At 41.5% G+C, this 27530-nt stretch overlaps 1 protein-coding gene across 4 annotated transcripts in view; it reads right to left on the bottom strand.

Annotated features, from left to right (window-relative positions):
- Positions 1–27530, bottom strand: part of rptor (regulatory associated protein of MTOR, complex 1) — a 187686-nt gene that overhangs the window by 17550 nt on the left and 142606 nt on the right. For 2 of the 4 annotated variants that reach the window (XM_044188784.1, XM_044188787.1), the window contains exons 21-29: positions 26962–27117; positions 19371–19489; positions 14841–14944; positions 14274–14451; positions 14021–14131; positions 8645–8750; positions 4535–4649; positions 4243–4367; positions 3055–3180 (exon numbers count right to left, since the gene is read on the bottom strand). In XM_044188784.1, coding sequence (XP_044044719.1) covers positions 3055–3180; positions 4243–4367; positions 4535–4649; positions 8645–8750; positions 14021–14131; positions 14274–14451; positions 14841–14944; positions 19371–19489; positions 26962–27117 — 1140 coding nt within the window. The remainder of the gene's footprint in view (positions 1–3054; positions 3181–4242; positions 4368–4534; positions 4650–8644; positions 8751–14020; positions 14132–14273; positions 14452–14840; positions 14945–19370; positions 19490–26961; positions 27118–27530) is intronic. The other 2 variants (XM_044188788.1, XM_044188786.1) reach the window with 1 other exon arrangement.

Genomic DNA, 27530 nt, shown 5'->3' with positions numbered 1-27530 from the left:
TGAAAACAAGGCTGTGGCTCACTGTGGGAGAGTCCTCCGCAGGGGAAGAGTCTCCGATTTGTGTCGTGAGAGTCAGACAGACAGTGATGCTAGTTAAGTGGGTCGCTTCTCTGCGGGTCCCTACAGAGCTCTGGTGACTCTGTGGCTTTGTAATGATGTAGACACATATGTGTACACAGTGTGTGGTCCACACCTCTGCACAGATATCCAGTCAGCCAGCGAGTCAGCCAGCCACTCATCCTGTCAGCTCTGCTCTTGTTGTTACTAATCAACCCAAATATGTATTATTCTCTATGAGATTTGCTCTAAAAATGCGGAAAGTTGTCCACCCACACAAGACTGTCTTCACATGTTCCCATGCTAATACACTTGGTCACATATCATTTAAAAACTTTTTCAAACCAGACACAAGTGTGGTAGTTAATTATTGCATTTATTGACAACAGGTTGTCAAGTATTTCTAGGAACATACGATCATTCCTACAGCTGTCACAGTTCCCCTAAAAACCTCCCTGACCCAGAATCGACGGCTGAGAAACACTCGAGGTAGAAAAATGTGGAGCAGTGGAAAGAGTTGAGAGAGACAGAGAAAGAGAGTGGTTAACCTGGCACATCACAGAAGTGGGTGGATGTCTCTGACAGGTGTGTACTGTGGGTGTAACTGCCTCACAAATTAAGTGTGTCAACACAGACGGTAAACATGGCAGCGAATCCATCAACGACCACAGTCCAAGTTTAAAATTATCAATTATATTCAAACAACCCAGACAACCCTCTGAGCAAAGAATGACTAACAATCTGCCTGTTGCATTTTATGATTAAGTCTGTGTTCTGAAATAAACTGACTTTGAATGTAGGCCTCCGAACAGGTTAAACTTGTCTCCAACTTTCTGAGATTTGACAGATATATGATGGATATGGCAAATGTGACAGGGTAAGACAGGTGAGGCTCACAACTGGCTTTAAGTTAGCATTACATTAGTTTTGAATGATGGAACTAAATTCAGACACCTGACTCACAATCCAAAACGAAACAATCTACAATAGTGTGGAAGTAAAGTTAAACTCTGTTGAACTGCATCAGGTCAAATCAGTTATTGTAAAGACCATATGTGACAAACTCTCCTGGACTTGGTTAAGTGGTCTGGTCTGTGTGTGCTCACACATACTGACAACACTGACCTGGTTCCTATGACAACCCACTGTGTGCTGCTTTTTTTGGACAATTTTTTGCATCACAAAAAATTCAGAATCAAACTTTGTTATGTTAATAAAAGGTCACATCTATGATAATTAAGACATATGCTGTGCTATTGCCGCGAGCGCGCTTTATACTTTAGCTGGGCTTGATGGGGTTGGTGATCTCTTCTAATAACTTCATGGTTACTGTGCAATGTGTTGAAGTTTCTGCCATTCAAAAACTCTCATTAATGTCACCATTTACTCAGAGATTGAATTCTGAGTTTCAAAGTTCAAACTTGAACTAATGCACTGCAATAAATCCTATCTTAATACCTTCAAGGTTATAATGTAAAATTTTTGTTTTCGAGAGGCTGTAGATCGTGGTGCTGTTGAATTGTATTGTGTAGTAGTGCAGTGTTTCTGTAAACCAGCCTATAAATTATAACTTCTACATAACTTAATTACATTTTTTAATGTAACCTTAGAATGATGCAAAAAATAAGCTTCTTGTGTAACAAAGGCCAATTATATTCATAGATTTTGTTACATGATTTAATTTTCACAATCAACAACGCAGTATTAAAAGTGGGGTATGCTTTTCTAATCCAATACACGCGAATATCTCCTCACGGTCCGCTAGCTGTCCATTCAGTGTGTGCGCTGAAAAAAAACTGGTGTTTGTACACAGCCCTGGCTCTGTAAATGGGAAACAAACAAACTGGCTCGGACCGAGCCACACAACACTATTCCAGCCATGATTTGTGTGTCAGGTAACGTTAAATGACTTGCCCATGGACATTCAACTTACTTTCTAGTTTGCCAAGATAAGCTGTTGCTGTGATGTTAGCTATAGTAGCAGGAGAGTTGTGAGTATCATTGTCTGGAGCTGCTGTGCTGGCTCTGGGAAACCGTCTCGTCCTCTCTGGCTGTTAGCTTCGCAGCAGCAAATGTAGGGACAGTTTGCTAACCTACAGCCTAGCTAAGCTAACCCACAGCCTAGCTAATGTTAGTTACATTAATTGCTGTGTCGTCGTTCGCTCTATATCATGGTATTTGTCACGGTATTGGCTGTCTCCAGAATAGCATACCCCACCTTTAAAGAGCAAATATAACTGATACTGGTAAGCTAATATAAGCTATTGCTAGGCTAACCTATGGAATAACAAATGTTTACACCAGAGATTGCATTGCTGGACTGTCACCAGCACTTAAAGACTCTTCAGGCAAACCAACAGTGGTTCATTTTCTATGACTGTTAGCCTTTAGTTAGCTAATGTTTTTGCCAAAAAAAAAAAAAAAACATTCAATAACTTAAGACGGTGTAGTCCCTCATTCGTCCAGGAATGTTTCATCGTAGAAAAGGTTTCAGTCGTAGTCATCTGGACACTGTTTTCAGAATCAAGACGTTTTCGGCTCCCATCCGGGAGTCCTGAAACTCAGGAAGACTCCTTCCTGAGGGCAGGGCTTAAGAAACACAGAGTAGCTTAAATTTCTGAGTTCTCAGACCATTTTCAAATTTGAGAATGACTCCCGGATGGGAGCCGAAACGTCTTGATTCTGAAAACAGTGTCCAGATGACTACGACTGAAACCTTTTCTACGATTCAATAACTTAATCACTTTCTTCTTAAATGGTCAAAAACGCCAGTTAGAAGCTGTAGGACTCAAAACTGGATGGTTCAATAAAAGCACTGAAAAACGAGAAATTGCAGAAACTCTGCTACTACCTGGCTGCTCTGTAGGCGGGGAGGTGTGGAAGTGTGACTGGAATGGGATGAACAGTGGGGCAGTCGGCGAGTTACTACAGGAAGTACTGTGGGAGTATGGGTGGTGGAGGGGGTGGCAGATAGTAAAATAGAGCGTTGATCTTTACTGTGAGTGCTGGCGGAGGGCTGACCTCTGGTGGTGGGCAGCATGTCCGAAAGGCCCTGCCACGCCGTCACCATCTCCGGGTTCTTCTGGTCGGCAAAGTTCTTCCAGATACGTAACGCTCCGTCGTCTGGGGAGAGGGGAAGGGTGGGGATAAAGACAGAAAGATACAGAGAGGGAAGTCAAGAGTGAGAGCCAAGGCAGGAATATAAGGAGATCCAGTGTGGAGCAAAGGTTAAGGCCAGAAGGACCGAACACTTGATTGTATTCTTAATGAATTTGATTAACTGCATGTTGAACTGTGAAGATTTGAAGAAAAACCTTGAAGTCAGACTCATTCAAAACATGCAACACAGCGTGACTTAAAAATGAACACACACACACACGTCTCAAAAGAATCAATGGAGAATGTAGAGCAGCATCCTAAAAGGCTCTTTGCTTAAGAGCGTCTTGTCAGTGAGAAACAAAGTGAGGCAGGAGTCTCTAACTCTAAAAACCTCCATCTGAACAGTGTAGCCGAAACACAGCTAAGACACCGAGCTTAATGTAAAACATGTCCGTGCACTCTCATGAGAGAGCTATTACAGCCCATAAAAGGCCCCACTTGATTTACATTCCACATTCTACCTTTTTAACACTGTATATTTTTTTATGACTAATGTCCTCCCTGATATCCTTCACAGCATGACTGATGGAGGAAAGGTGAATAAGTGCACATTACATTTTGATGAGATGGAATTTAAATGTATTAATCCCTGAGCTTTTATCAAGGTTTCAGGAGGTGTGCAACGAAATACAACATTCAATCTTCGTTTGATATTACACTGTAAAGACAGAACAAAATAAATGAGTGTGTTTGTGTGTGTCTGAATGTAGAGTTGTTTTCTACAGTTCCTCTGGGTTATAAAGATAAAGCCATGCAGGGTAATTGCTTTGTTTTACTGATGAATGATGATGAATACACATGAGTGCTTTGTGCGTGTGTGTTTGTGGGGGTAAGAGTCAAGTGTTTAAGGCTTGTTGCTGCTACAAATGAGTCTCGGTGCGATTTCCACTGTGCTGGTGGGCGTGAACATTGGAGATGCTCACTCAAAATTCTACTCGTTTCTAACTTGAGTATTTACTCTTGTGTGACCTTGAGTCTTCCGTGTGAGTGTATTTGTACATGTGCATATGTATATGTGTATCAAACCTGTTGCAGTAAGCAGTAATGAACAGTCATGTCCGTTCAGGTACTCCATGGCTGTGATGCGAGTATAACGAGGGTTTCCGTTGTAGAAGTAGTCCAGCCTCTCGCCCTTCTCCCAGTCCCAGAAACTACGGAAAACATACACACACACACACACACACACACACAGACACTTATACTCTAATTAAGAATTTGATCAGTTTTACATTTAAAAACCATTAAGTATGAAACTGAATCATTTGCATAATGGTCTTGAAGTTTGTTTTTGAGTGTGTGTGCGTCCTCTGTGTCTGACCAGATGCTGTCCTTGTCAGCCACAGCGATGCAGGTGTTGAAGGGGTGGAACTTCACAACAGACGGTACTCCAGGGTTGCGGTTGATAAATATTTGATCATCCAGTCGGGAAACACCTGTGACGTGGTGGACAGGCCAGAATTGGAACAAGTGCAAAAAGGAGGAGAAGTTCTTTAAACTGGAAAACCACAGGTTTGATTCCTGCCGCAGCTGGAGTGCCTCATCCTGCCCTCCTGAACCTGTGAATTTTCAACCTTTTACAGCAAGAGGTGCTTGCAAAAATTGTACAAATTAATATTTTCTACCTTTTTGGTACTGCTTCCAGGAAAAAGCCTCAACCACTCGCACCGAGTCCAACGCTGAAAAAAGCACTCACCATCTTCTGCTTACTCTTGCTTTTGTATATTACCAAGCTATCTTTACTACTGAAGATGCAAATCTTTAAAAGAGCGGTCACGAATATGAAGTTTCATTTTTAAAACGGCCTCAGTAATTTCCTCAAACAGCTGGGCACTGTGATATTTAGCAAACGGACTAGACAATTTCAGCTGTGGATTAATAGATATTTGTTGCACTATTGAGTATTTCACGCAGAGGGACGGTGTATGTGGGATTAAGTCAAAATAAAACTAAAGTGCCCATATTGAGGGTAATGAAGGAACATGTCACCCAGAGCAATGTTGTGTCTCATTGATGTGTATTTGTGGACAATAATGGAGCTCAATGGCACAGAGGAATAAGATTTGGCTAAATAGAAAATAAATGTAATACAGGGCTGATTTACTGTTGATTTGTTAACAATATAGAATGCTCTGCTGAAATACCAGCTGTGTCCAAAATCACTACCTATTTACTATATAGTGCACTACATTTACTATCGGCCATTTTATTTGAGCATCTGAATTATGAGTGTGTATCCACTATATAGTGCCCTCAAAAATTCCACAATGGAACAAGAAAAGTAGTGACCATGGCATGCACACTACTTTCTGTTAACAATCCCACAATGCAAGGCGCTGCACTTTTTAGATGCAGAATTATCGTTGGGCGACTCTACAGCTGTCAGTGACAACGCAAATGATGATGATTAGTAAGTGTTCGAAATCTAAATTTACTGCTTGCTATTGAGTAAACTCTGGAGTGTCTATTATATCGGGAATGAGTTAACAAGGGAGTGATTTCGGCCACAGTCTGTACATGTATGCTAACTTCAGACAGATGTTTAAAAAAAAAAATCACATTCTTAAATACACAGGCTGTAAGAAGGCAAGTGCTGTAATTGAGGATGGCTAGTTTAAGGTATGCTCTGAGTATTTGTTGTTCAGAGAAATGTATTGTCTAAATTCAGATGAAACTTTGATAATGCCAGTGGGGAAACTGAGAATTTATAGATGCAAATAGGACAGGGCAGAACAGAGGAAAAATAGAACAGACATAAATAAATAGCAACTAGGCCTTTATAACAGAATTTTAAAACCAGAACATACTGGAATGAATGGCTGAGTATGGGAAAAAGAAAGGATTGGAGCATTGCTGGGGTACAAAATAACAACAGTAGGCAAAGCAAGAAAAACAAACAAAACATATGACAGTCTATGGATGGAGAGTGAAGGTGGAAAAAAGAACTCTAGTTGTGTACCCCTTTGGCACACTTCAGTAGAGTATAACACAGTACCAACACGGCAGTACAACTGATAAGTTCACTACCTCACCATATGTTGTCATGGCAACAACACACGACGGCTCACCAGCCTGTCATTTGGCTACCTGAATGCGCTCTTGAGACTGCCAGAATGAGATGAAGAAGAATGAGGAAAAATCCATCATGAATTCATCACAGATGCAGCTGTGTTGGAAAAAACTTAGTCTGAGGGAAAAGTAGATACGAGAAGCTGAGGCCTTTGGTTACAAACTGAGCAAGATCATCATCATCGATTTGCTTTTGTTTGTGCTGTTTGATGGCACATTCGATATGGAACCACTGTAAAATCTAAAACTACCCTGAGGACTTTAGAACTGCATGGTGGTGGGTGTAAATTTTGCATCAACAAGAAAAGAAAATCCAAGTCAAGTCAGGTTTACAAGCCAAAATATTTCTCTAGCACTTTTTTTCCTTCTCTTATTTCTAGCTTTCCTGCCTCCTTCTCGCCTCATCCGTCCTCAGTCTCTCTCTCCCTCCGTCCCACCCTCCCTCCTTCTCTCCCGTCGTCTCGTTTCTCTGTGGAGGGAACAGACTGAATGAGGGCAACCCTACTACTTCTCTCTCTTTCCAAAAACTCTGAATATCGAGGGGAATTCAGTGATTTAGTGAGCAGTCAGAAAGAGAGGGAGAGATGTTTGTGAGCTGAGGTTCTGACGCCAATCGCCTCGTGACTCTGTGTGTGTGTGTGCGTGTGTGTGTGAGTGGAGGGGGCTACCAATGACGTTGGCGGTGTTAGGTATTCTGTTTGAAAAAGCTCTGACTTCACTTGGGGAGTCTGTGTGTATGCTGACACCCCGGGCTCTTTAATGTTTGGGTTTGTGTGTCTGAGTGTGTGTGTGAGGGGAGTCCTGTGAATCATAAAGGGGGTTGTTTCTGACTATGGATTAGTTTCAATCAGTCCTCGCTCACCGCTGCAAATCATCTGCTCGCTCACTCGCATGTCTGAAACAAAGCTGCACCATCTACACCTGGTGTGTGTTCTCAGTCTGTCCGTTTTTTTGGACAGTCTGGATTTCACGCAGATTCTGCCCTCAACACAAGTGCAAAAACATTCAATTAAACATGATTCTAGCAAAATCTAAGTGCTTGTGCTGTGAGATCTTAGCACTGTATTTGACACTGCTGCCCATAGGGCTACTAATCAGAAAGGGCTGTTCTGAATTGTAAGAATCCTACCATCTAAGACAGGGACTATTTTCTGTCTGTCAGTAATTGTGTATTCAAGTAGATCAACCTGGCATGTGGAGGTTCAATTCTCGGGGCTCAGACCGCCAGTGGTAAAAAAAAAACAAAAACAAAATTACCTACATAAATATGCAGTTTTTTCACTTTGTTACTATAGTCAAATGAACATGTGGTTGTGCCACAATTCCCTAAAGCTAAATAATAATTAATTGGAAATAAACGTGGTTGATGACACAGCATTAAGTTAACATGCACCTTGAAACTCTGAACCTGATGACTAAAATCCAACTCCAGCCAAGACGATAACAGATCTCTCTTCTCATCCTTAACAAGAGCTTTTTCACTGAAATCAGCTGCCTGCTGCTCATACTGGAAATGGGGTTGTTGAGTGTATTGACACTACAAAACGTTCCGTAAAACCAAAACAATGGGCTAAAACGCTTCATAGACCTGCATACTTGGTGATATATGGGCGGATTAAATGACTAAGTGTAATGTGTCACTCTGAGTGACCCCATTCTCATTACACTTGTTTAATCCACTGTTAATACAAAACATATTGATTAGTGGAGCTTTAAACGTTCAGTGTATTTTAATTTTACATTTTTATAATTTTAACATTAACGTTTTCATCTTTTTTTGAGAACAGAACTGATATCTTATTTGTTCCATGTTTTGTGTGTATTTCTTCAGCCTTCATTTTGTTTTCTCACGCTTGTCTGACTTTATAATCTCTTTGATTCTGATGCTATGTGCATACGTTAATCATTTTAATTTGCACATCAAAATGTGCTCCACAAATAAACTTGCCTCGGTCATGCCATGTAATGCCAATGTGATCAAAACCCGGGATGACATTTTAATAACTGATTCAATTTAACTTCCAGTAATATCTGTGCAAATGAATTCTGCATTTAAAGTGCAGTCCAGGGTTTCTTTCACCTGTAAATAAATGCTCCTGCCCGAGTTGTTACATTTAAATGGCTGTGTCTTCATAAGAACTCCAGTTTGTGCTTTTGAGTGTTTTTGGTCTAAAATACTATACAAATACAGTCTCCTATTTCAATGGGAGAAACACTAAATAACAAAATGTAAAGATGATGAATATTGGTAGCTTTACTATAACAACCCTACGGCAAATAACTTCAGTTGAGCTCATGTGCATTTGGGAATACATCTGTGTGTGTGTGTGTGTGTGTGTGTGTGTGTGTGTGTGTCACTAACCTCTTTGTGTGATGCCTCGGCTCTGCCTTCTCACGCGAGTGTTTCTCAGGAACCTCCACTGCCGCTCCATCCTCACCTGACTCTCCAGGTCATGCTCCTCTGGGATCTGAAGGTCAGAGAGAAAAAAGCTTATTTGCTGTTTATCTGTCTGCTAACACTTCTGTGCAATGTCTATAGCTCCAGCTGCTACATACGAGCACAGGTTCTGGTACAGGCAAGGTCACTGTGCCCTGCTGTTAGTTGCCAATGAATAGTTCCAGCAGGTCACTCCTGCTCAAACCACAAATTGTCATTTTTACATTTCTGCCTGTGCATGGATCAAACAAATGATACAAGGTGTTAATTGTGGTGAGGTGCTGGTAGGCGTTTTTTTTCCTACTTTGGACAAAGCCAGGTCAGCTCTTTCCCTCTGCTTCTAGTCTTTCTGCTAAGCAAGGCTAACTACATCCTGACTCAATACTAAACACACAGATACAAGATTGATATCGATCTTCTCATTTTATTCTCAGAAAGAAGGCAAATAAGTGTATTTCTCAAATGTTGAACTGTTCCTTTAAAAGGCTTAGACTCTGGTTGTCAGGTGTCTGGTGTCCATTGTCCCCATTGACAATATAAAAGTTTTCCACTTTTCTCATCACATTACAGGCCTGGATTACTTTGCCAGCTACAATGTTAAGTGAAGCTCATGCGGTTACTCTGATAATGACTTCATGCAATCACATCTGTTGAGCAGAGGGACAATATGAAAAGTATTAGCTTTATTAAGTCTTATGTAACAAAATGGCCACCACAGATTTTGTGCCAGCTTTATTTTAAGAGAACAGAATGACTCCCTTTTTTTTTTAACATGACATTAAATATGCAGAATGTAATACAAAGCTGATTTATGTCATTTTTCAGTTAAAAGTATTAAAATCGGAAATTAAAAATGAGTACTTTGCTGTTATTATGCATGATTGATGGACAAATAAATAAACAAAAGAGTTTAAACATGCCAGTGTGTGCTTATTAAGCACATTTGTACAGCGAGGCCTCCCGCGCCCACTGAATGCTAAACAGCCTGACACACACAAAGCTACAGTGCCATGTGACTACACTACTACAGTGTGTAATCAATATTCCTGTAATGTCTTCATTCACATTTGTGTATGAGTTGTTGTATGTACAGAGTGTGTTTCTGTGAGTGTGTAGTCAAGTCAGGTTTGTCTGTATATCAGTGTCTCTAGGGCCTTATGGCTCCTGACCTGAGAGGAGGCGGATTTAGCAGTCAGACTGAAGCTGACGTATTCCCACAGCCGAGAGAGAGACAAAGTGTGTGTGTGTGTGTGTGTGTGTCTGTGTGTCTGTGTGTGCGCGCGCGCCAAGGTAAGAGCCAGCTGATACTGTGGTTCTCAGGGTTGTGGTCCTGCACTGTGTCAGCTGCTAATGTAACATATAATGAGACCCTGAGGTAAAATTTTGTGTGTGTGTGTGTATGTGTGTGAGTGAATGAGTGAGTGAGTGAGTGAGAGAGAGCTCCACAGAGCTCTACATATCGTGGCTATACAGCAAAATCCCTAGTACACTATATGGCCAAACGTATGTGGACACCCAAACATTATGTTGAACATCTAATTTCAAAACCATTGACGTTGATATGCAGCCATAACAGCCCCCACTCTTCTGAGAACGCTTTCCACAAAATTTGGGAACCTGAATTTGCTCCCATTCAGCCGAAACAGCATTAATGAGGCCAGGCACTGAAACTGGGCAACAAGACTTTGTGCGCAATTGACATTCAAGTTTATACCAAAGATGGGGTTGGATGGGGTTGAGGTCAGGGCTGGGTTATGTGGGTTATTATGTTTGTGTGTGAAGTAATTTCTAAATTCTTGGTAACTTTACTAAATCAGGTTGCACCATTAAAACTTTAAGGGACAGTTCACCCCAAAATCAAAAAAACATATTTCTCCTCTTACCAGTAGAGCTGTTTATCCATCTAGATTGTTTTGGTGCGAGTTGCCGAGTTTTGGAGATATCGGCCGTAGAGATGTCTGCGTTTTTTTTTATATGATGGAACTATATGGCACTCGGCTTGTGGTGCTCAAAGCTCCACAAAAATACATTTGAAAAACTCAACAGCAATGTCTCTTTCGAGAAATCATGACCCGGTTACTCAAGATCATCCGCAGATTTGTTGTGAGCGGTTTCATGTAGGAACTTTCGGTAGAAAGGAAATAGTTCCTACATGAATATTAGCAAGCTAATGTTAGCTTTGTCAGTTAGTTCAGTTAGCAACAAAACGGTTACGCCTGGCAGTTACTGGGTGTAAATATTTAGTTAACACCTAATCTCAGGAGCTAGTTTGTGTGGTGCAACCCATCTGAATGTAGTGATGTGTAAATCTCCACTTAGTAAACACTTATACCAAGGCTAAGTTTGAACTTAGCTGAGGCTAAGTGTCCACATACTTTTGGTCAGCTGTGTTTGTAACCTCTCTCTCTCGCTCATGTGAAGAGAGTCTTCAATGTCCTTGCTCCTCACACACCCCTAAAACTGTAGGTGTGGATACACTCTCTGAAACACACACACACATTTTGCTCTCATGCTGCTGACACAGTGATATGATAACCTGTGTGCAGACTTTGAGGCGCGCGCACACACACACACGCACACACACACACACACACAGCTTTGTAATGGAGTGGAGTTTTATGGCAGCACTCAAAATGTTGCCAACACAGCATTCTGATTTGCGCTACGGCAAAACCCGTTTCCTCCTCCTCCTCCTCTTCAGCCTGCTCTTTAACTCACTTCACTCTTCCCATCCAGTCACCCCTCTGCTTTTCATCGCCTTTTGTTGGCACTACTGGCTCCGTCTTCCTTTCATCCTGACCATCCTGCTGCTGTGCTCTTTATACAGCGTTTTAATTCACTTTCAACACCTCTGTTTTTTCCTCTTCTCCCTCTTTAACCCACATTCTCCTTCCACTTCTATTTGCCCCTCGATATCTTCCCTGCTTTTCAAATATTTCTGTAGCCTAGTGGAAAATACGATGGTCACACTAAAGCCACTGGATGGCACTGTGCCTTTTTGGGTATCCCCAAATTGAGAGGCGCGAGATAACAAGAGAGAAAGCAGGAAGTGAAGAGCCTTTCCGTTTGAGCGACTCAAATGTTGTCTTGTGGGGCGTTGCTGTTTTCCTAATGGTTAAATATGCTTACATTTCTTATTAGATGTACACTAATATGACTGTATATAAGTACAAGCTGTAATGTTTGCGGCCGATGGTGATTTAGTGATCCAATGTTTACAGATTCTATCCACATGCGCTGAGCAACTCGTGAGAGGACCGCAAGGCTAATACTTTTCTGAAAGCATTGTAAGTTCATCTTACAGAGATACATTTTGTTATCATTCATGCTTGACAACATTTAATGTGTGTGCATGGTACTGAAAATGATGTTTATTTTCGTTGTGTAGTGCTGTACAGGGTTGATGGCCTGCTGCCACACGTGCACTTGAGTTAGCTCAAAGAAAGAATGGAGTGAGTATACTGAGATATATTGCGCCATTTCAGTTGATATTAATGTACCAAATGTTTCATGGTCCATCTGTATTGACTGTATGTGGTTTTGTTTATTTTCTTTTATTTCATATTAACAGAAGAGCTACCACTACAGTTGTTTATGCACTGAACTGATTTAGTGACTGAGGTACAGTTTTTTGGCACTTTAAGCTAGCCTAGGATTCAAGTCACTTTATTAGATTGGTTGATGTACTTCATATAGGTATATTAGTGACCCAGATTTGTGGAATCTTTTGGATGTCGGAACAGTGAGTTACATTTTGAAGCGAGACTGTCTGAAGTTGTAAATTTTATTGTATAGAAAAAAAACTTCCGGCCATGATTTGTATGTCAGGTAACGTTAAATGACTTGCCTGCGGACATTCAGCTTAGTTTCTAGCTTGCCAAGATATGCTGTGGTTGTGATGTTAGCTATAGTAGCAGGAGAGTTGTGAGTATCGCTGTCTGGAGCTGCTGTGCTCGCTCTGGGAAACCGTCTCGTCCTCTCTGGCTGTTAGCGTTGCAGCAGCAAATGTAGGGACAGTTTGCTAACCTACAAACTAGCCAACGTTAGCTATATTACTTGCTGTGTCGTCGTTCGCTCTATATCATGGTATCTGTCATGTAATTGGATGTCTCCAGAATCGCATACCCCACCTTTAATTCTGCTCTCCCATTGTGGGAGTAGTTGAGAAATAAAGATCCCTGAATATAGTTTTGTGCCCGGTGTCATTCAGATTTCACCTGGCTACATTTAATTTTCATCATCTCTTTACTTTTTTGTTCGCTATATCTCCTTCCCTCCTCTTTCTGCCTCAAGTGTCTTTGTGTTGTAAATATTTTACTACCACTTTTCTCTTCACTCTCTTTCTGTATCAGCCATTTTGTTTCTCATGCACACATGAATTTCTAATACTTATCCTACTTATTTTTCTTCCTCCACTTCCAAAACTTTCGATTTTCTCCTCTATTTGACCCTTACGCTCGACTCTTTATTTAATTATTTCCTCCTTCTTTGTTTAACCTCAACAAAATGTGCTGACACCAATTGTTTTACCTCTTCTTTTCCAGAGAGGATCTCTTGTTTAGGGTGTTTAAACAGATGGAAGCTTGATTTAATATTTATATAAAGATTCGGCACCAACTACTGTGCATGGTAAAAAGCACTTCTTTTAATCTTAAATTTCACTCGGGAGGATGTAAAGTTATGGAGCTCAAAGAGCTCAATTATTCAGCAAAGCCATCTTGTACAAGCAGCAGGTACTTTCTCACACTGCTATTGGTCCCTTCCCTGCTGTTTTCCATAGGACTTCATTATTTTCTAAAATAAATTTTATCCGTGTCCTCAGATGGCTCCGTCACTCCTGAAGCCATTGTAAAATGCACGACAAACGTGCACCTATGACACCACTTCACATAAATATTTATGTGAAAACTGAAAATTACCTGTCATACCAGTACTTCTTTGTTGCTTAGCAACCACTTTAAGCTGCTGTTCAAGAACTAGATTGCTTTCCTAGCGGAGGAATAATAAGAAAATATTGTTTTGAAGTTATTGATTAATAAAAGATGGATTTGCTCTTCTACTTTTTTAAAGTCAATAATGTGTTACCTGCATATCATCAAAGCAATAACTCGACTAACATGGTGCTTTAAGCCTGTGATCACTGTGATGCACAAGCTTGTGGCTTATTGTTAAACTGTTAAATTTAAAAAAAAAAAAACATACACACATATAAAGGAGTATCATCTGACTCACACTGGCATGGAAGATTGAGAGGTGATGACTGGAACGATGGACGGAAGAGGAGAGAGGTGGTGACAATACCTTCATGACAGGCTGAGCGAAATACTTGGCGCTCCAATCACACAGGCCCGTCTGGAGGGCGGGACTGATGTAGTTCCTGTGACCACCCGGCTCGTCACCATCCTCAGCTGCCTGGACACACACACACAAATGCCCCCCCGCCCAACTTTTACTATTTCAGGTTAAAAATGTTGCAGCAACTGTTTACTGTTTACTTTACCCACACAATGCCTGAGTTAGACACAAAGACTCATACAGCAGGGTGTTCCTCTACCTGCTCAGGTCCCTTGTCAAACATCTTGCGAGTGCGGGGGAACTGGTGCGAGTGGGGTGCCTGTCCTCCCAATGTGGGGGTGTAGGGAGGCCGTGTGGCCGGCTGCTCTCTGGCAGGGGGTTTGGGCACTTCGTTGGTCAGACTGGAGCTGCTGGCGCTGGGCATGGGAGGAGATCCACTGGAGGAACGGAGGAATTAAGATGAGGACAGGAAACAAAGCGGCAGAAATTAAGACGTCATCAGCTTTGCCTTTTCACTCCCTTAGTCTCTACAGAAACCATAACCTCAATTGTTAAAAACTAGCCTCTTATCACATTCATCATATATCATATAATATTTATTTTTATATCTAGGATTTAGTGTGGCAATTTTGTCATTACTTTTATTACTATTAAGTCTTTTGTCTAATTTGTTTTATGAGTTTATCCTGCAAAAAATTTAAAACATTAAAAAGTTAACATTCTTCTTCACCTGGAGGTTATCTGGCATATGTTTTGGGACTTTACAGTAAAGTTAAGAGTTTTCTGTATATCTGCATGTTCATGTGTGTGAGAGATCTTCCCTCACCCAGCCTGGTGGATGTGCGTGCCCTTGCTGGTGGGGCTAGCTGGGGCTGACTGGGTGAGAGATCCAGAGTCCAGGATCCTCTGAGGCCGAGCGTTCATCGTTGCCTGTCGACAAAGAAACCGTGGGTTCATTCTCTGTGGTTTAATCAAGTCATCCAACTGGGAACTTGAAATTAGAGGCTAAAAAGGGAGGAGGGGATGGGGATTTTTCAGAGACACACCTGAGGACAGATCAGGACTAGAAGCAATACCTAAAATCTGGATACTCTTTCCGCTGTAACAGTGTGTAAATAGTGCAGCACTTACAAAGTTACACAGACTACAAAGTTTGCCTAAATTTCCAGAACTTTATCTCATTAGGCGGAGCAGGCAATATAGCCTCTTCATTGTGAGTTGTCTAATGGTTGCTCAGAAGGGAGGGGTAAACTTAATAAAGACAATAGAGGCAAAGCATCACTGATGAATAGCAGAGTTGTTGTTTACTCAAGCCAGGTGGAGAAAAAAACTTTGTGCAGCGTAAATCTAGTTAACACAGGCAACACATTTTACTACCTGGGATAGCCTTTCATTTGATTTCTATGCTAATTACAAAATTGCGGCAAGTATTTTTTGTTTGTGAGTGTGTCTAAAAGGCTGAGAGGGAGGAAAAAAACTTTTTAATGCAAACTTTCCACACATCCGATCCACTGCGTTTGTGATGGGGAAAAGGCATCAGTTTCTAGGGTTCGCTGTTAGAGCTTCAATAAGAGGCAATTGGAAATGAAACAAAACAGCAGTAAAACCAGCTGAAAGGGTTATTATGGTAATATCTCGGTCCCTAATCTAAGTACCTTTTCTACTCAAGCACAACAAGATCAATATGATGAGAAGGACATAAAAAAGAAAAGCAGATAAACAACTTAAGGATATGCAGATTTTTGACAAATTGGAAGATGACTGTGTATAAAGGTGATGGGTAGCAGCTTGTGTGTGTGAAGGCAGACCCCCATGCAGAGAAACTAGACATTTATAATGACAAAACTGAGCTTGACACACGTTAATCCTTCTGGAGCTCATTTGAGAGTTAGAAAGAGGTTGCGGCAAAGTGCAGCTGTACACTAGTAAAAGAGTATTTAAAAAAATGAGGCAACAGGGTGGATGAGGTGGTTACCAAGCCTGTCCTGCACTAAAAAGGTCACAGGTTTTACAGTCGGTGTGCGTCCACTAACAACCTTGTATTTTGTGTTGCAAGTGACTCAATTTCACCAATAATGTATTTCTGAAATTAAGGAAAGAGAACATACTAGATACCTTTTACCAGATGCTGGAATGAATGTGAAAGTTGCAAGCTCATCAGTTAAAACCGACTTGATTATGCAACATGTTCATGGATTATTCATCACCATTTGCGATCATCAACATGTGGTAAACAAACATCATGCTAACGCAGGGGGCCACACTCCTCATCTGCTGACAAGCTTTCCAGAAAATGAGATATGCAAAACTCCCGCATTAGCAGGAAACAGGGGTAATCGGTTCTACCAGCTGCTTCGCTTCACGCTGGGAAACAGCTTGCTCTCCCGTTTCAACCCGCTTCCCCTCACTTCCTCCATCATTAATTGGCAGGAAAGTGAGTCAACTGAGCAAACAAGTTAGTGTGTGTACACAGACCACACTATTAGCAAGGGCTCTGGTAGGAGACAGCCGTGAAAGCTGATGACAGCTCAGAAAAACCTCTGAACGTTCTTGTTTAATTATTGAAGGGGCTTCTGAAATGTTTAGCTGGTGGAGAAAGTGCTAAACACTCCCTTGATGTGTGATGATGACACAGAAGTGGTGAAGGTGAGACGGGATTGGTCAAGGCAGAGATGGTGGACTGATGGAGGGAAGAAAGCAAAGTCCATTCAAACATTTCAAACTTTGTATGGTAATGTATTTTAAACTGCACCTGAAAACAATCAGATTTCAATTTAAAGGAGCAGAGTGAAGGATTTAGTGGCATCTCGCGGTGAAATTGCAGTTTGCAATTAAATACTGCTCGCCTCAGCCTTCCCTTCCAAGCGTGTGGGAGAAACTACGGTGGCCGCGAAACTCGTGGAAGGGGACCCGCTCCCTCTGTAGATATAATGGGCTTCTTATTTTCATTTTTCTTCTTTTTTCTTATTTTCAGGTGATTATGTACTAATGAAAACATACTTATGCATGTAATATGCCATTTCTGCCAATAGATCCTCCTAAATGTTACAAACAGGTCCTTTAAAAAAAAGTGTATACATTTTCTTTTCTCCTGCAACTTTACTAGACAAACTTCAGCAGGTACAGTGAAAAGACCGGACACTAGGATTTTAAAAACAGACCCATGACTTTCACCCCAGCATCATGCAGCAAGAGGGGGCTATTAAAAAGTATTTAATGCTATCATCATCTGAGAAGCAAGTACATTTTAATTAGCTGCTGACCTTCTTCACTTTGTTACAAATCAATAACATTTGACATTTAAAATCCTAATTAAAAGAGCTGGATTCCTAGTAAGGCTAATGTTAACACTTGTGAACTTGGGATGAATGTTCTCTGATTAAGCTGTCTCTGATGAGCTGTCTCTATGAAAAAAATAATGTGGGCCCATTAAGTTAATGATAACTCATTAACTTCAGAAAATAAGGCATTTAAAGGTGTTCAGATTGTCATTCCGTTTCAAATGTCAAAGTGCTCTTCGTCACTTTTTTAGGCACACAGACAACACAGGTAGAGCTTCAGCTCCTCATCGCTGTTTTCATGTCAGAATAGTATGTATGACATCAATGACACTAGTCCCACATGGTGTATTGCTATATGTACAGCTCTGTTGGACTCGTTGCAAGCTAGACCATGATGTAGGTGTATAACCAAAGCCAAAGAGGAGTGTTTGATCTCGTCCCAGTCAGGTTACAAGTCTCATGTCGAATTGAGACAAGTTGTAAATTGAAGTCTCAAGTAAACTGAAAAAAAAGTCAAGTCAATTGAAATCAGTACGAGTCAAGTCCGAATTTTATTGAAACAAATTCCAGTCAAGTCTCAAGTCAATCAAGACAAGTCAGAGTCAAATCTAATCTCTAGTCAACTGAGACAAGTCAGAGTCAAGTTTCGAGTGAAGTCTCACGTCAATCAAGACAAGTTAAAGTCAAGTCCGAAGTCAATCGAGACAAGTCCAAGTCAAGTCTCAATTCAATGGAGACAAGTTCAAGTTAGATCTCAAGTCAAATAAGACAAGCCAAGCGTGACAAATGTTGGGTTAATCACGACACGTTCAAGTCAAGTATTAAGTCAAGCGAGACAAGTCCAAGTCAAGTCTCAAGTCCTTGAGTGTAAATCCAAGTCAAGTCACACGTCTCCATTGCATGTCATTTCAAGTCTTTCAGGTCTATGAATGCTGACCATTTGAATATTTTCCTTTAAAATTTGTGTTAATAGTTTTCATGGGCCTTCTTATTAAATACTCAGGCTGTGTGGCAATGGATGGGTCATCTGTCATTGTCTTACTCTTTATTGTTTATAGATTTTACCAGGTCAAAACTTAAGAATTTCATGTTTTGTTTTTTTTTTTTGTCTCAAGGCAGTGAAATCTCAAGTCAAGTCCTCATTTTTATCAATAAAATCTGACTTGAGTCACGTCTCAAGCCTGAAATCAGCTCTTACGATTAACAGGCCCCCAAAGATGACGCAGAAGGTCCGGGGCAGGTGCAATGCTTGACTGAATTGTGTCTTTTTCTGTTTCAGTCGTCTTCCCCGGGAATTTAGCATTGCTGGAAATCTGTTTGTTCCCATATGTTGGAAGTCAGAGTGGTAATTTTTATACATTATATATGACACCACTGTTTGCTCAGCTTAATTAACGTCTGCAGGTACACAGAAACTACAGAAGTGTGTTGCAGTGCCACACAGTCAGCGCAGTGCATTAGCTGGTAGAAGAAAAGTCTATTGCATTATATTATAAATCAAGTCCTGTTTTTTTTTTTTTTTTTTTACTGCAGTCCAGTAGGGAGTCTCATTGCAGAGATGCTCTTCTGAAGGTAACTGAGGGGACAATTGGGGTTGGTGGTAGGAAACACAAGAAATTTTGCCTCAGGGTTAGGATGGGTGGTGGACTATAGTGGTTATTATGGCTCCTTAAGTTATGGCAGCCTCTTTGCTCTGCTCTGCCAAGCCTGGGGGGAGTCATTGGCCCTTAATTGCATTTGCACAAAAGTAATGGCCTTTTGGAGGAAGAAAATGCCAGTGGGAGGGTGGGGTGTCTGTGCTGGAAACAGATCTTTTTCACTGCATAACCATGTGGTGAAAAAGAACTGACATAGATAGAGAGACAACAAATATAACACCCCCATTATGTTACACTCTAAAAAACTAGTTGATACTCATCTTCAAAATGACTTATAATGAGCACAATATTTTAAGCAACCACTTAAAGAGCTCTTATAATGATCCCTGAGCTCCTCCTCGAACATTTGTGTATGATGAAGACATACTATCTCAAGAAACCGGGTCCAGTAGCTTTATAGAGTCAAACACGACATACCTTGTATGCTATACTGTTGAGGACCTTCATGGCCAGATCTGACACTTCAGGAAAAGGGTCTGCAGCGAGATGTAGCAGCACTCTCCAGATCTGAGTGTAAACACTGTTGAAGGACACACCTGGAAAATACGCACAAAGCAAATAAACAAATTCAACATGTTTTATTTTTCGGCAATTAAAATTCAGTTTCATTCAAGGTACAAGGTCATTTATTTATTATTTTACAGGTTGGTACAATGAAATGAGTTTGTAGTCCCTTCATGCAACACACATAGAACAGATAATTTAATTCATATTAGAACAGAGTAACATATAAAATAAATAAAATAAAACAATATATACAGTTATTTATATACATACATACATGTATTACACCCAGGAAATAATTCTGCAGTGCATTTTTTTAATTTGCGTCTGGTGGAATGTAAACAGCAGATAGAAAAAGTGATGATGGTTTTCATCTTCACATAAAAAGCTCGACATTTGGGAAACCGTGTCCGTCCACTTTGCCTGTGTTTGAGCACCAAGTCCCATTTCGTCCAGACCGGACATTAGCCAGGAGCAGCCTTAAGTCCAAGCTGGGCCAGCATGGCTCCTATCCCGGCTCTCTTTCCTCTCCTGCTGGGGCGATCACAGCAGCCGCTCTCGGGCCTGGTCCGGTTGGTCTGGCTGGGTGGATCGTCTCTAGGTCCGCTGCTCTTTAACCCAAACCCTGGCTTCCTTTTCCGATGACGACGACGACGATGTATTTCTGTCATAGCTAATATGTGTTTCAGCAATAAAGCTGAAAAAAACAAAAAAAAATAGATGAAAAAACAAGAATGTGGCTAGCGGTAGTTTGAAGGAGCTACAGGCCGCAGCATCTGCCATGCGCAGCTGTTGCCGTAGTCAAAATCTCTTGTTCCAGTCGATTTTTAAAACAAATCCAATCACACATCATTCAATGATGTCTCAGCATTAAAGCTGGAAAAAAAAAACTGATTAAAACAAAAATGTAGCGAAGTTTGAAGGAGCTACCGGTCGCTGCATCTACATGAGCAGCCGTTGCCATAGCAGTAATAACACAAATCATACACATATACCGTAGATGAATACACACACAATACACCCATGAGCACATACAACTCTCATCACTCCCATTTAAGTCCATTAACACAGCAGCGCTAACAGCTAAGTGGTAATGCACAATCATCTCATTAGCATCATGCTACTCACTCCGGTCATTTTCCTCTCCTGCAGTTGTTGGATCGGTTGAGGTGGCAGAGGGAAAATTGACCTACAGTGTCAGGTAATGTACATCATTAATCAACATACACACACACGCACGCCCACCCCCACGTGCGCACACACACACACACACGCAATTGTAATCTGTACCCTAAAACCAAGTCTTAACCCTCAAAAAACAGTGTCTACCTGTGGGGACCTCAATTTTTGTCCCCACAGAGACACAAGTCCCCATGGATTAGTGTGCATTCAGGTTAAAGTCCCCACCGGGATATAAGAACATGAAACACACACACACACACACACACACACACACACACACACACACACACACACACACACACACACACACACTACAAGCAGCTGGCTCTCCTCACCTAGTGGAGCTTCATTGCTGTCAACTGTCGCTGCTATCATGTAATACAAATGAACAAAGTCTCTCCTACTGTCAGGTGGTTTTGTTCATCTGTCGCTACTCTTATCTTTGGCATTGTCTTCACAGTGAAGGGTGACAGTTTTCTTAATTTCACTCTTCATTTTGTTTATCCTTCTTTAAACTTGTGATTTTGAACCCTCCTTTGCCTGCTTCTTTGCTCATGTGCCATCTTCTCTATCCTTCCTGTCATTTTCTAGAGAGTTGCTCCCTGACATCAGTTTGTTTCGGGCCTCAGCCTGCCGTGTTGTGCATCTCTTTGTGTTAGCAACAGCCTCCTTCTTTTCCACACACCCTCCCTCATTTTGGGCATTTACTTGCTTTAGCACGTTATCTCTGCAGTGCGCCGAGACTCCTTCTCTGTTGCCGTGCCTTTTCTGCTTTGTCTCCCTCTAAATGTCGCTTTGTCTGTCAGCTTCAATCTGTCATCTTTCTCAACTCCCACAGTGTCAGCCACAGGGACACAAAGTGGTAATAGTCTCCAACTGTTGCTGTTTCTCATTTCCCCCTCACTTTTCTGTTTCTTCTCCCTTTCCTTCTCCTCCTCAGGTCTTCTTTACTGTAAACTTGACCAGTGAGGATAACCGCTCATATTTAATTTCCTTTTATCATCTCCCTGCTTCCCCTTTCCTCACATTTCCATGAGGCACACAGGCCGAGCCCTGGAGCTGCAAACTCCTTAGGGTGCTGTGGAGAAGTGGGAATGACTGAAGCCTGGACCTTCTTATACAACAGCTCAGATTCCTCTCCAGAGTGCCAAGAGGCTTCAATGGTCCTATGCTTCAAAGACAGGAGACCAAGGAAGGATGATTCCAAGAAAGGGGAGGAGGAGGATGGAGGGCTACAGCTGGGGGAGATACAGAACAAGGAGGAATCTGGAAAGGGTGATGAGCAGAGAGGCCAGAAAGAGGAAAGATGGAGGAAAGAAAAAGGGAACAGGGAGGGATAAGATATTTCAGAAGATATATGGCAGAGATGGATCAGAAAGGCAAAAAGAGATGGAGAAAGATGAGAGTAAGAAAAAATCCCCCAGGAAAACCAAGAGAAGAATGAAGAGGAAAGAGATGCAAATGTAGAGAAGGCAAGAGTGACTGAGGGAGTTAAAGAGGTGATTAGGCTGGAGCCTGAGAGGCAGGATATGATTAGCGATAGCTAGCCAGTGCACTACCTGCTGCAGTAAACAGCCAGTTGATAAATGTGAAATACGGTTCCTCGCCCATTTAACCGCGACGCTACATTACGGGTGCACACAAATTACCACTGCACCTCTACATAGTCCACATAAGGTAACGTGACGGCTGACATTACTCACTGGCTGAACGCTGCACCAGTGACTTGTCCTGACTTGACACTTGTGTCATTTGAAGACTTGTGCAGACTGAAGTGGATGTGCAGTAGTAAAGATGTTAATTATCGGCTAAATGAACCACTGCATCACTGTTTTATGACCTCCTCAATTCTGGCAGATGACATAAAATACTTTGAACACTGCATAGCGATTTTTGGAGCTGTAAATGGCTGAAGCATAAAAAATGTATCAGAACGTTTGAAAGCAGACAAGAAACATCTCTGTGAGGCATATTTGAAATATATTTCAGAAGGAGATGTAAGCAGTGTAAGCAGCACCAAATCATATCTGTGATGCTCTTTAAATGGGTGAGCGCCTCAAATACACTGACAGAGGTAGCAGTGAATCTAAGGCCTTCATGTGACAAAATGTAAATGTCAACGCAGATACAGAAAATGTAAGGCACATTTAAGTGCTTTACAAATTTTGCCTCTCATTCACCCAGACACACACACACACACACACCAATGGCAGCAAATGCAAGGTGCTGGCCTGACCATAGGGAGCAATTTGGGGTTCAGTGGTTTAAGGATTTAAGGTTTAACTATTGGATTGATTGCTAGGAAATTTTGTACAGACATTCATGTTCTCCAGAGGATAAATCATACTGACTTTTGGTTTTGAGTTAAATATCTCAATAACTAATGGATGCATTGCCATGGAATGTGGTAGTTATTTAAGGTTACGAGGATGAATGAGAGTGATGGCTGGGCCATGTGCTTGTTGCTATGGAGGCAGATCGTATACCAAATACTGTGCAGAGTTGGACTCCTCCTGGCAAAAGAAAACTTGGAAGACCAAAAACGACCTGGTGCAGGACTGTGATGAATGAGCTTGCTAAATTGGACTCCATTTGGGGTGAGGTAAAGATGCTGCCAAGAATAGGGGACAATTTAGGGAGCTCACTGTGGCCTTCCGTTCCACAGGGTATGACGGGATGATCAAGTACGGTAAATAAGGAGGATGAATCCTGATGATTTTGGTGAGCCACAAGGTTTTAATCTAACACCATCAGTTGGTCAAAATGTTGACATATCCAGTGAAATATCTCAACATTTACAAGATGGATTGGCACACATTTTGGTACAGACATTCATGTTCCTGACAGGGTGAATCCTAATGATTTTGGTGACCCACTTTTTATCTAGCGCCATCATCATGTCAAAATTTCAATTTGTCCAACACTGAGGTTTATAAACAAATACCTACAAGACTAAAGCCATTCCCTTAGCCTTAGCTGTACTTTGTAGCAAGTGCTAATTAGTAGATGTTAGCATGCTAATATGCTAAACTAAGGTTTGTTCATACTTCAATATGGACGTGGACAACTGCAGACTTGCACACGAACAGCAGACGCACTTCTATACATACTACAATCGGGGGTCTGCACTGATCATATGACAGCAAGAAGAGCTCCTTTTGTATTTTTATTTGGCTGACTAACAAGACAAAGTAAAAAAAAAAAGAAAATTGGGTGTACAACCGCTTAACAAGAATAGGACGAAGGAGGGGAATACAGTACATTTGCACCAGAGAAGAGAAGCATGTCGTCGTGGGGCGCTTGTAGTGCCTGTGGTCACAAATTTTGGGCAGTGAGTGGATGGACCTTCACGGACATGAGCAGATGACGAAATTCATGTCACGTGGGCCCTCACAGCCCTGTGGATGCAGCAAGCATGAATTGGGCTAATGATGGTGAACATGGTAACATTATACTTGCTAAACATCAGCACGTTAACATTGTCACTGGGAGCATGTTAGCATGACAATCACTACCATACTAAACGCTAAAATGTACTCATACACATCACAAAACTTTGAACCTCAACTTTTATCCATCTTACAATTTGATTTACTTTGCCATTACAGCCTCACAGAGATGCTGGTGTGGCTGTTACAATGTAGTAGGATTTGTACAAATAACAATCAGAGGGCAAACAAAAAGAATGAATGTTTAAAATGTAAATCAAAAAGTCATTACTGCAACTCTGCCCGGACTCCCACACAGCTTTGGTATCTTGCTGGTTTCATCCAGCAGCTGCTGCATTTATGTTTTTAATTTGTTCTAAACTGCTATACTGTAATATAATACACAGGCCACTTCACCTCTCAACACTCCCTTTTGTTTGTTTGCAGGGTTAAAACATAGATGTGATAAAACTGAGAATGTATGCCGTTGTATACCAAAAAGAGAGAAAGAAGTTAATACATTTTTCAGGAGAGAAGAAAAACTTCAAACCAAACAAAAGACAGAAGCAAATCAGGAAGCAACAAAAAAAGTCAAAATGACAAGTGAAGTCTCGGCTGAGTTAGAACTGAATCTAAGTGACAACAGAAACGTAAATACCAACAGAATCTGCTCTCGAGTATGTATTTCAGCCTTTTCTTTATGCTCCTAAATATTGCTCCCAACATCCATTCATTTGCTCTGCCCAGCTTGTTTATACATGCAGCACACTGCGAGGTGGGAGTTATAAACAGGCGTGCTGGGAGGATGGAACTCTTTTCATCCGTGGTGGGGGCCAATATGTCTTGTAACCTGTTTACACAGGGACCTCACGTCAGCATTAAGGGCCCACAAGCAGCTTGAAAAAGGTTTAACTGAACATCGAATGCTAAATTTTTCGGATAAAAGGGTAATGAGAGCAAGCGCTGTGCCAGGCTGTTTTTATTGTTGTCTTTTTCATCAAATATTCATTCCCAAGCTTTGGTGTCCCATGGTACCTGTGCCCTAAAAGGAAATCCTACTCGAACAGCTGGCTGACAAGGCTGAATTTTAGTTTGGGTTTGATTGAGTCTGGATTAGTTGTTAAATCCTAGATTAGAAGATGATCCGATATATCTTCCAATAGAGGAAAAAGGGCAGGCAAAATATTTCATCACCATTAGCCGCTATCTTGTCTGTGTGTGAGAGAAGAAAATGTGCATGTGACTTAAAAACAAAGTGTGTACTTGTATGTGAGTGAGACTCCATCCAGATGTACACAGCAGATTTATTAAAATTGAATTTGGGCTGTTTCCTCAAAGCACCGATATGAAGCTGAGCTTGACTGAGTCAGGTACACCTAAAATAAGGTGGCATTCATTTAAGGTACAAATCAAAGAAAACACGCTGAACAGGAAATTTCATTATAGTGCCTGAACTACTTTCCTGCCAAGTCAAATTCACCGTTCTCCAGAGCTCAGTTTACTTTTCAATTCGATTTTCCATTTCGATTCATTTTCCGTTGTGCTGTGCAAAAAACCCCCAACAAACTGGGGACGTGCCAGGGCAGATGGCAGATAACAACAGGGTTTGTAATGCAAAATGCAACTAAAAGAAAAAGAGAGAGGGGGGGGAATCCCCAGTTTCACTTCCCCCTTTCCCAAGGGGTTGGGAGTGAGTTAATGGTTTTCCTGCTCGCACACAAACTGGCTGTCAGGACGTATGGTGGAGCCCGCCAATCACCTGAGAACCGGGGTAAGTGAGCAGGTTCGAGATCAGTGTGGACCAGGAAAAGCACTTTAATGGCCTCAGGATCACATGGTTCCCCCTCTTTGCTGTCCTTTACACATCTGCAAACCTTTTTTACACTTGTTCTATTCTCGGACTGGGAGCTTTTCTCTCTGTCACTTCCCTCGTTTCAGGAGTTTCACCGTCTCTAGGGGTAGCCTGAGGTCTTTCTCTCTGGTGCCGTCACATTCTCCTGCTCATTTATTTCCCCATCTTTTTTTTCTCAAGCTTAGTCCTCTCGGGAGTGTTCGTTCATTGGATGGCAGTTTCTGTGTGTTGAACCATGCAGCACTGTCCCAGCTACTGTCTGCAGCCTGCTGTAATGATCCAACAAGCTACATCTACATCACTGATGCTGCCACCAGTATCTAGTTGCACACTTAGCAAACTGTTCACAGAAGAGATACAGTATGCAAAATTAATATCATGATGATAGGATAAATAAAAAATATAGATGTTTAATTTCACAACAAAATCCTCAGTTTCAATAACAACACAGCCTGAACTGATTTTTTTTTTGTGCAGCTTTAACAAGTAAAAAAAAAAGAAAAAGCTCAGATTCCGAAGATTAGTTTGTATGGTTTAATGGGGCCATTGTTTTGGAGGTGTTGCACAAGACAGATGAACAAATAATAGTCAAAATCGAAGCCGCAGAGGCCGAGATAATCTGACTTTTGGACTCTAGTCCAAATTCGAAAAATGCTGGGTCTTACACTTCCCATAATGCAACTCAACAGTGTCTCTTCGTTGGACTCTCCCTGCCTGGTAAATACCCACGGATTTCATGCCCCAGTTTTTAACTCAGGCTTTCTGTTAAAAATTTGTAGTCACCAAGCCCAAGCTGAGATAACACAACCAAGACACCACAATGACATCATCAGGGTTATTTTCTCAGACTTCACAAAGCTCCTCCAGCACAGAAGACATTATACAACTGTCTTCACAGGCTGTGTAGTACTCATCATGACTTGTAAAAATACCTTTATGTGCAAAATGAGTCGAAAAAGATGAATGAACAACAATGAGAGCATTTGGAATGAAACACATAGGCAGGCCCGGTAGAGCTGCAGTACTACTGACAAGCTGTTACCTATGAGGGAGTTGAGGGAAGAATAGGAGGACACCCGTCGCATTTTGTCGATGGTCTCGAAGGAGAGAATGTACTCATCGTTGTCGGGGCTCCCCAGGGTGCTGCTGGCGCTGCTGCTGGTGCTCAGGTTACCAGGAGAAAAGGCTGCTGGTCCACCTGGATGAAGGAAAACACACATACACACAAAAGCCTTAGATCCAATCAGCCAAAAAATCATGAGCATCATAAAAGTAATACGAGTTGAAGAGGAAGAAGAAGAGGCTCTTATTTTGTTTAGAAAGCACAGCGCTGCTGTAAAAGTGCTATATAAATAAAGTTTATTATCGTTATTGTTGTAAAAATACAAAAACAAAGCCAATAGCCAAATCAACATCCAATAAGGTGTGAGGTGTGTAAACAGTGTAAGCAGTCCTTGGAGGCTACATGCCAACACAAGAACTTGCTCATTCAACTTCATTTCAGCTGTCAGGCTCAGTCATCTCCCGCAGTAGCTCTCCTTATCACCAAACATTACTCTGACTCATACAAACCCAAACACCATGCATCCTCCAAACCGACTGCAGGCTGAA

This window comes from Siniperca chuatsi, linkage group LG3 (assembly GCF_020085105.1).
Source record: "Siniperca chuatsi isolate FFG_IHB_CAS linkage group LG3, ASM2008510v1, whole genome shotgun sequence".
Classification (NCBI taxonomy): Eukaryota; Metazoa; Chordata; class Actinopteri; order Centrarchiformes; family Sinipercidae; genus Siniperca; species Siniperca chuatsi.
The sequence above is the reverse complement of the archived record's forward strand: the minus strand, read 5'-3'. Positions and strand labels throughout refer to the sequence as shown.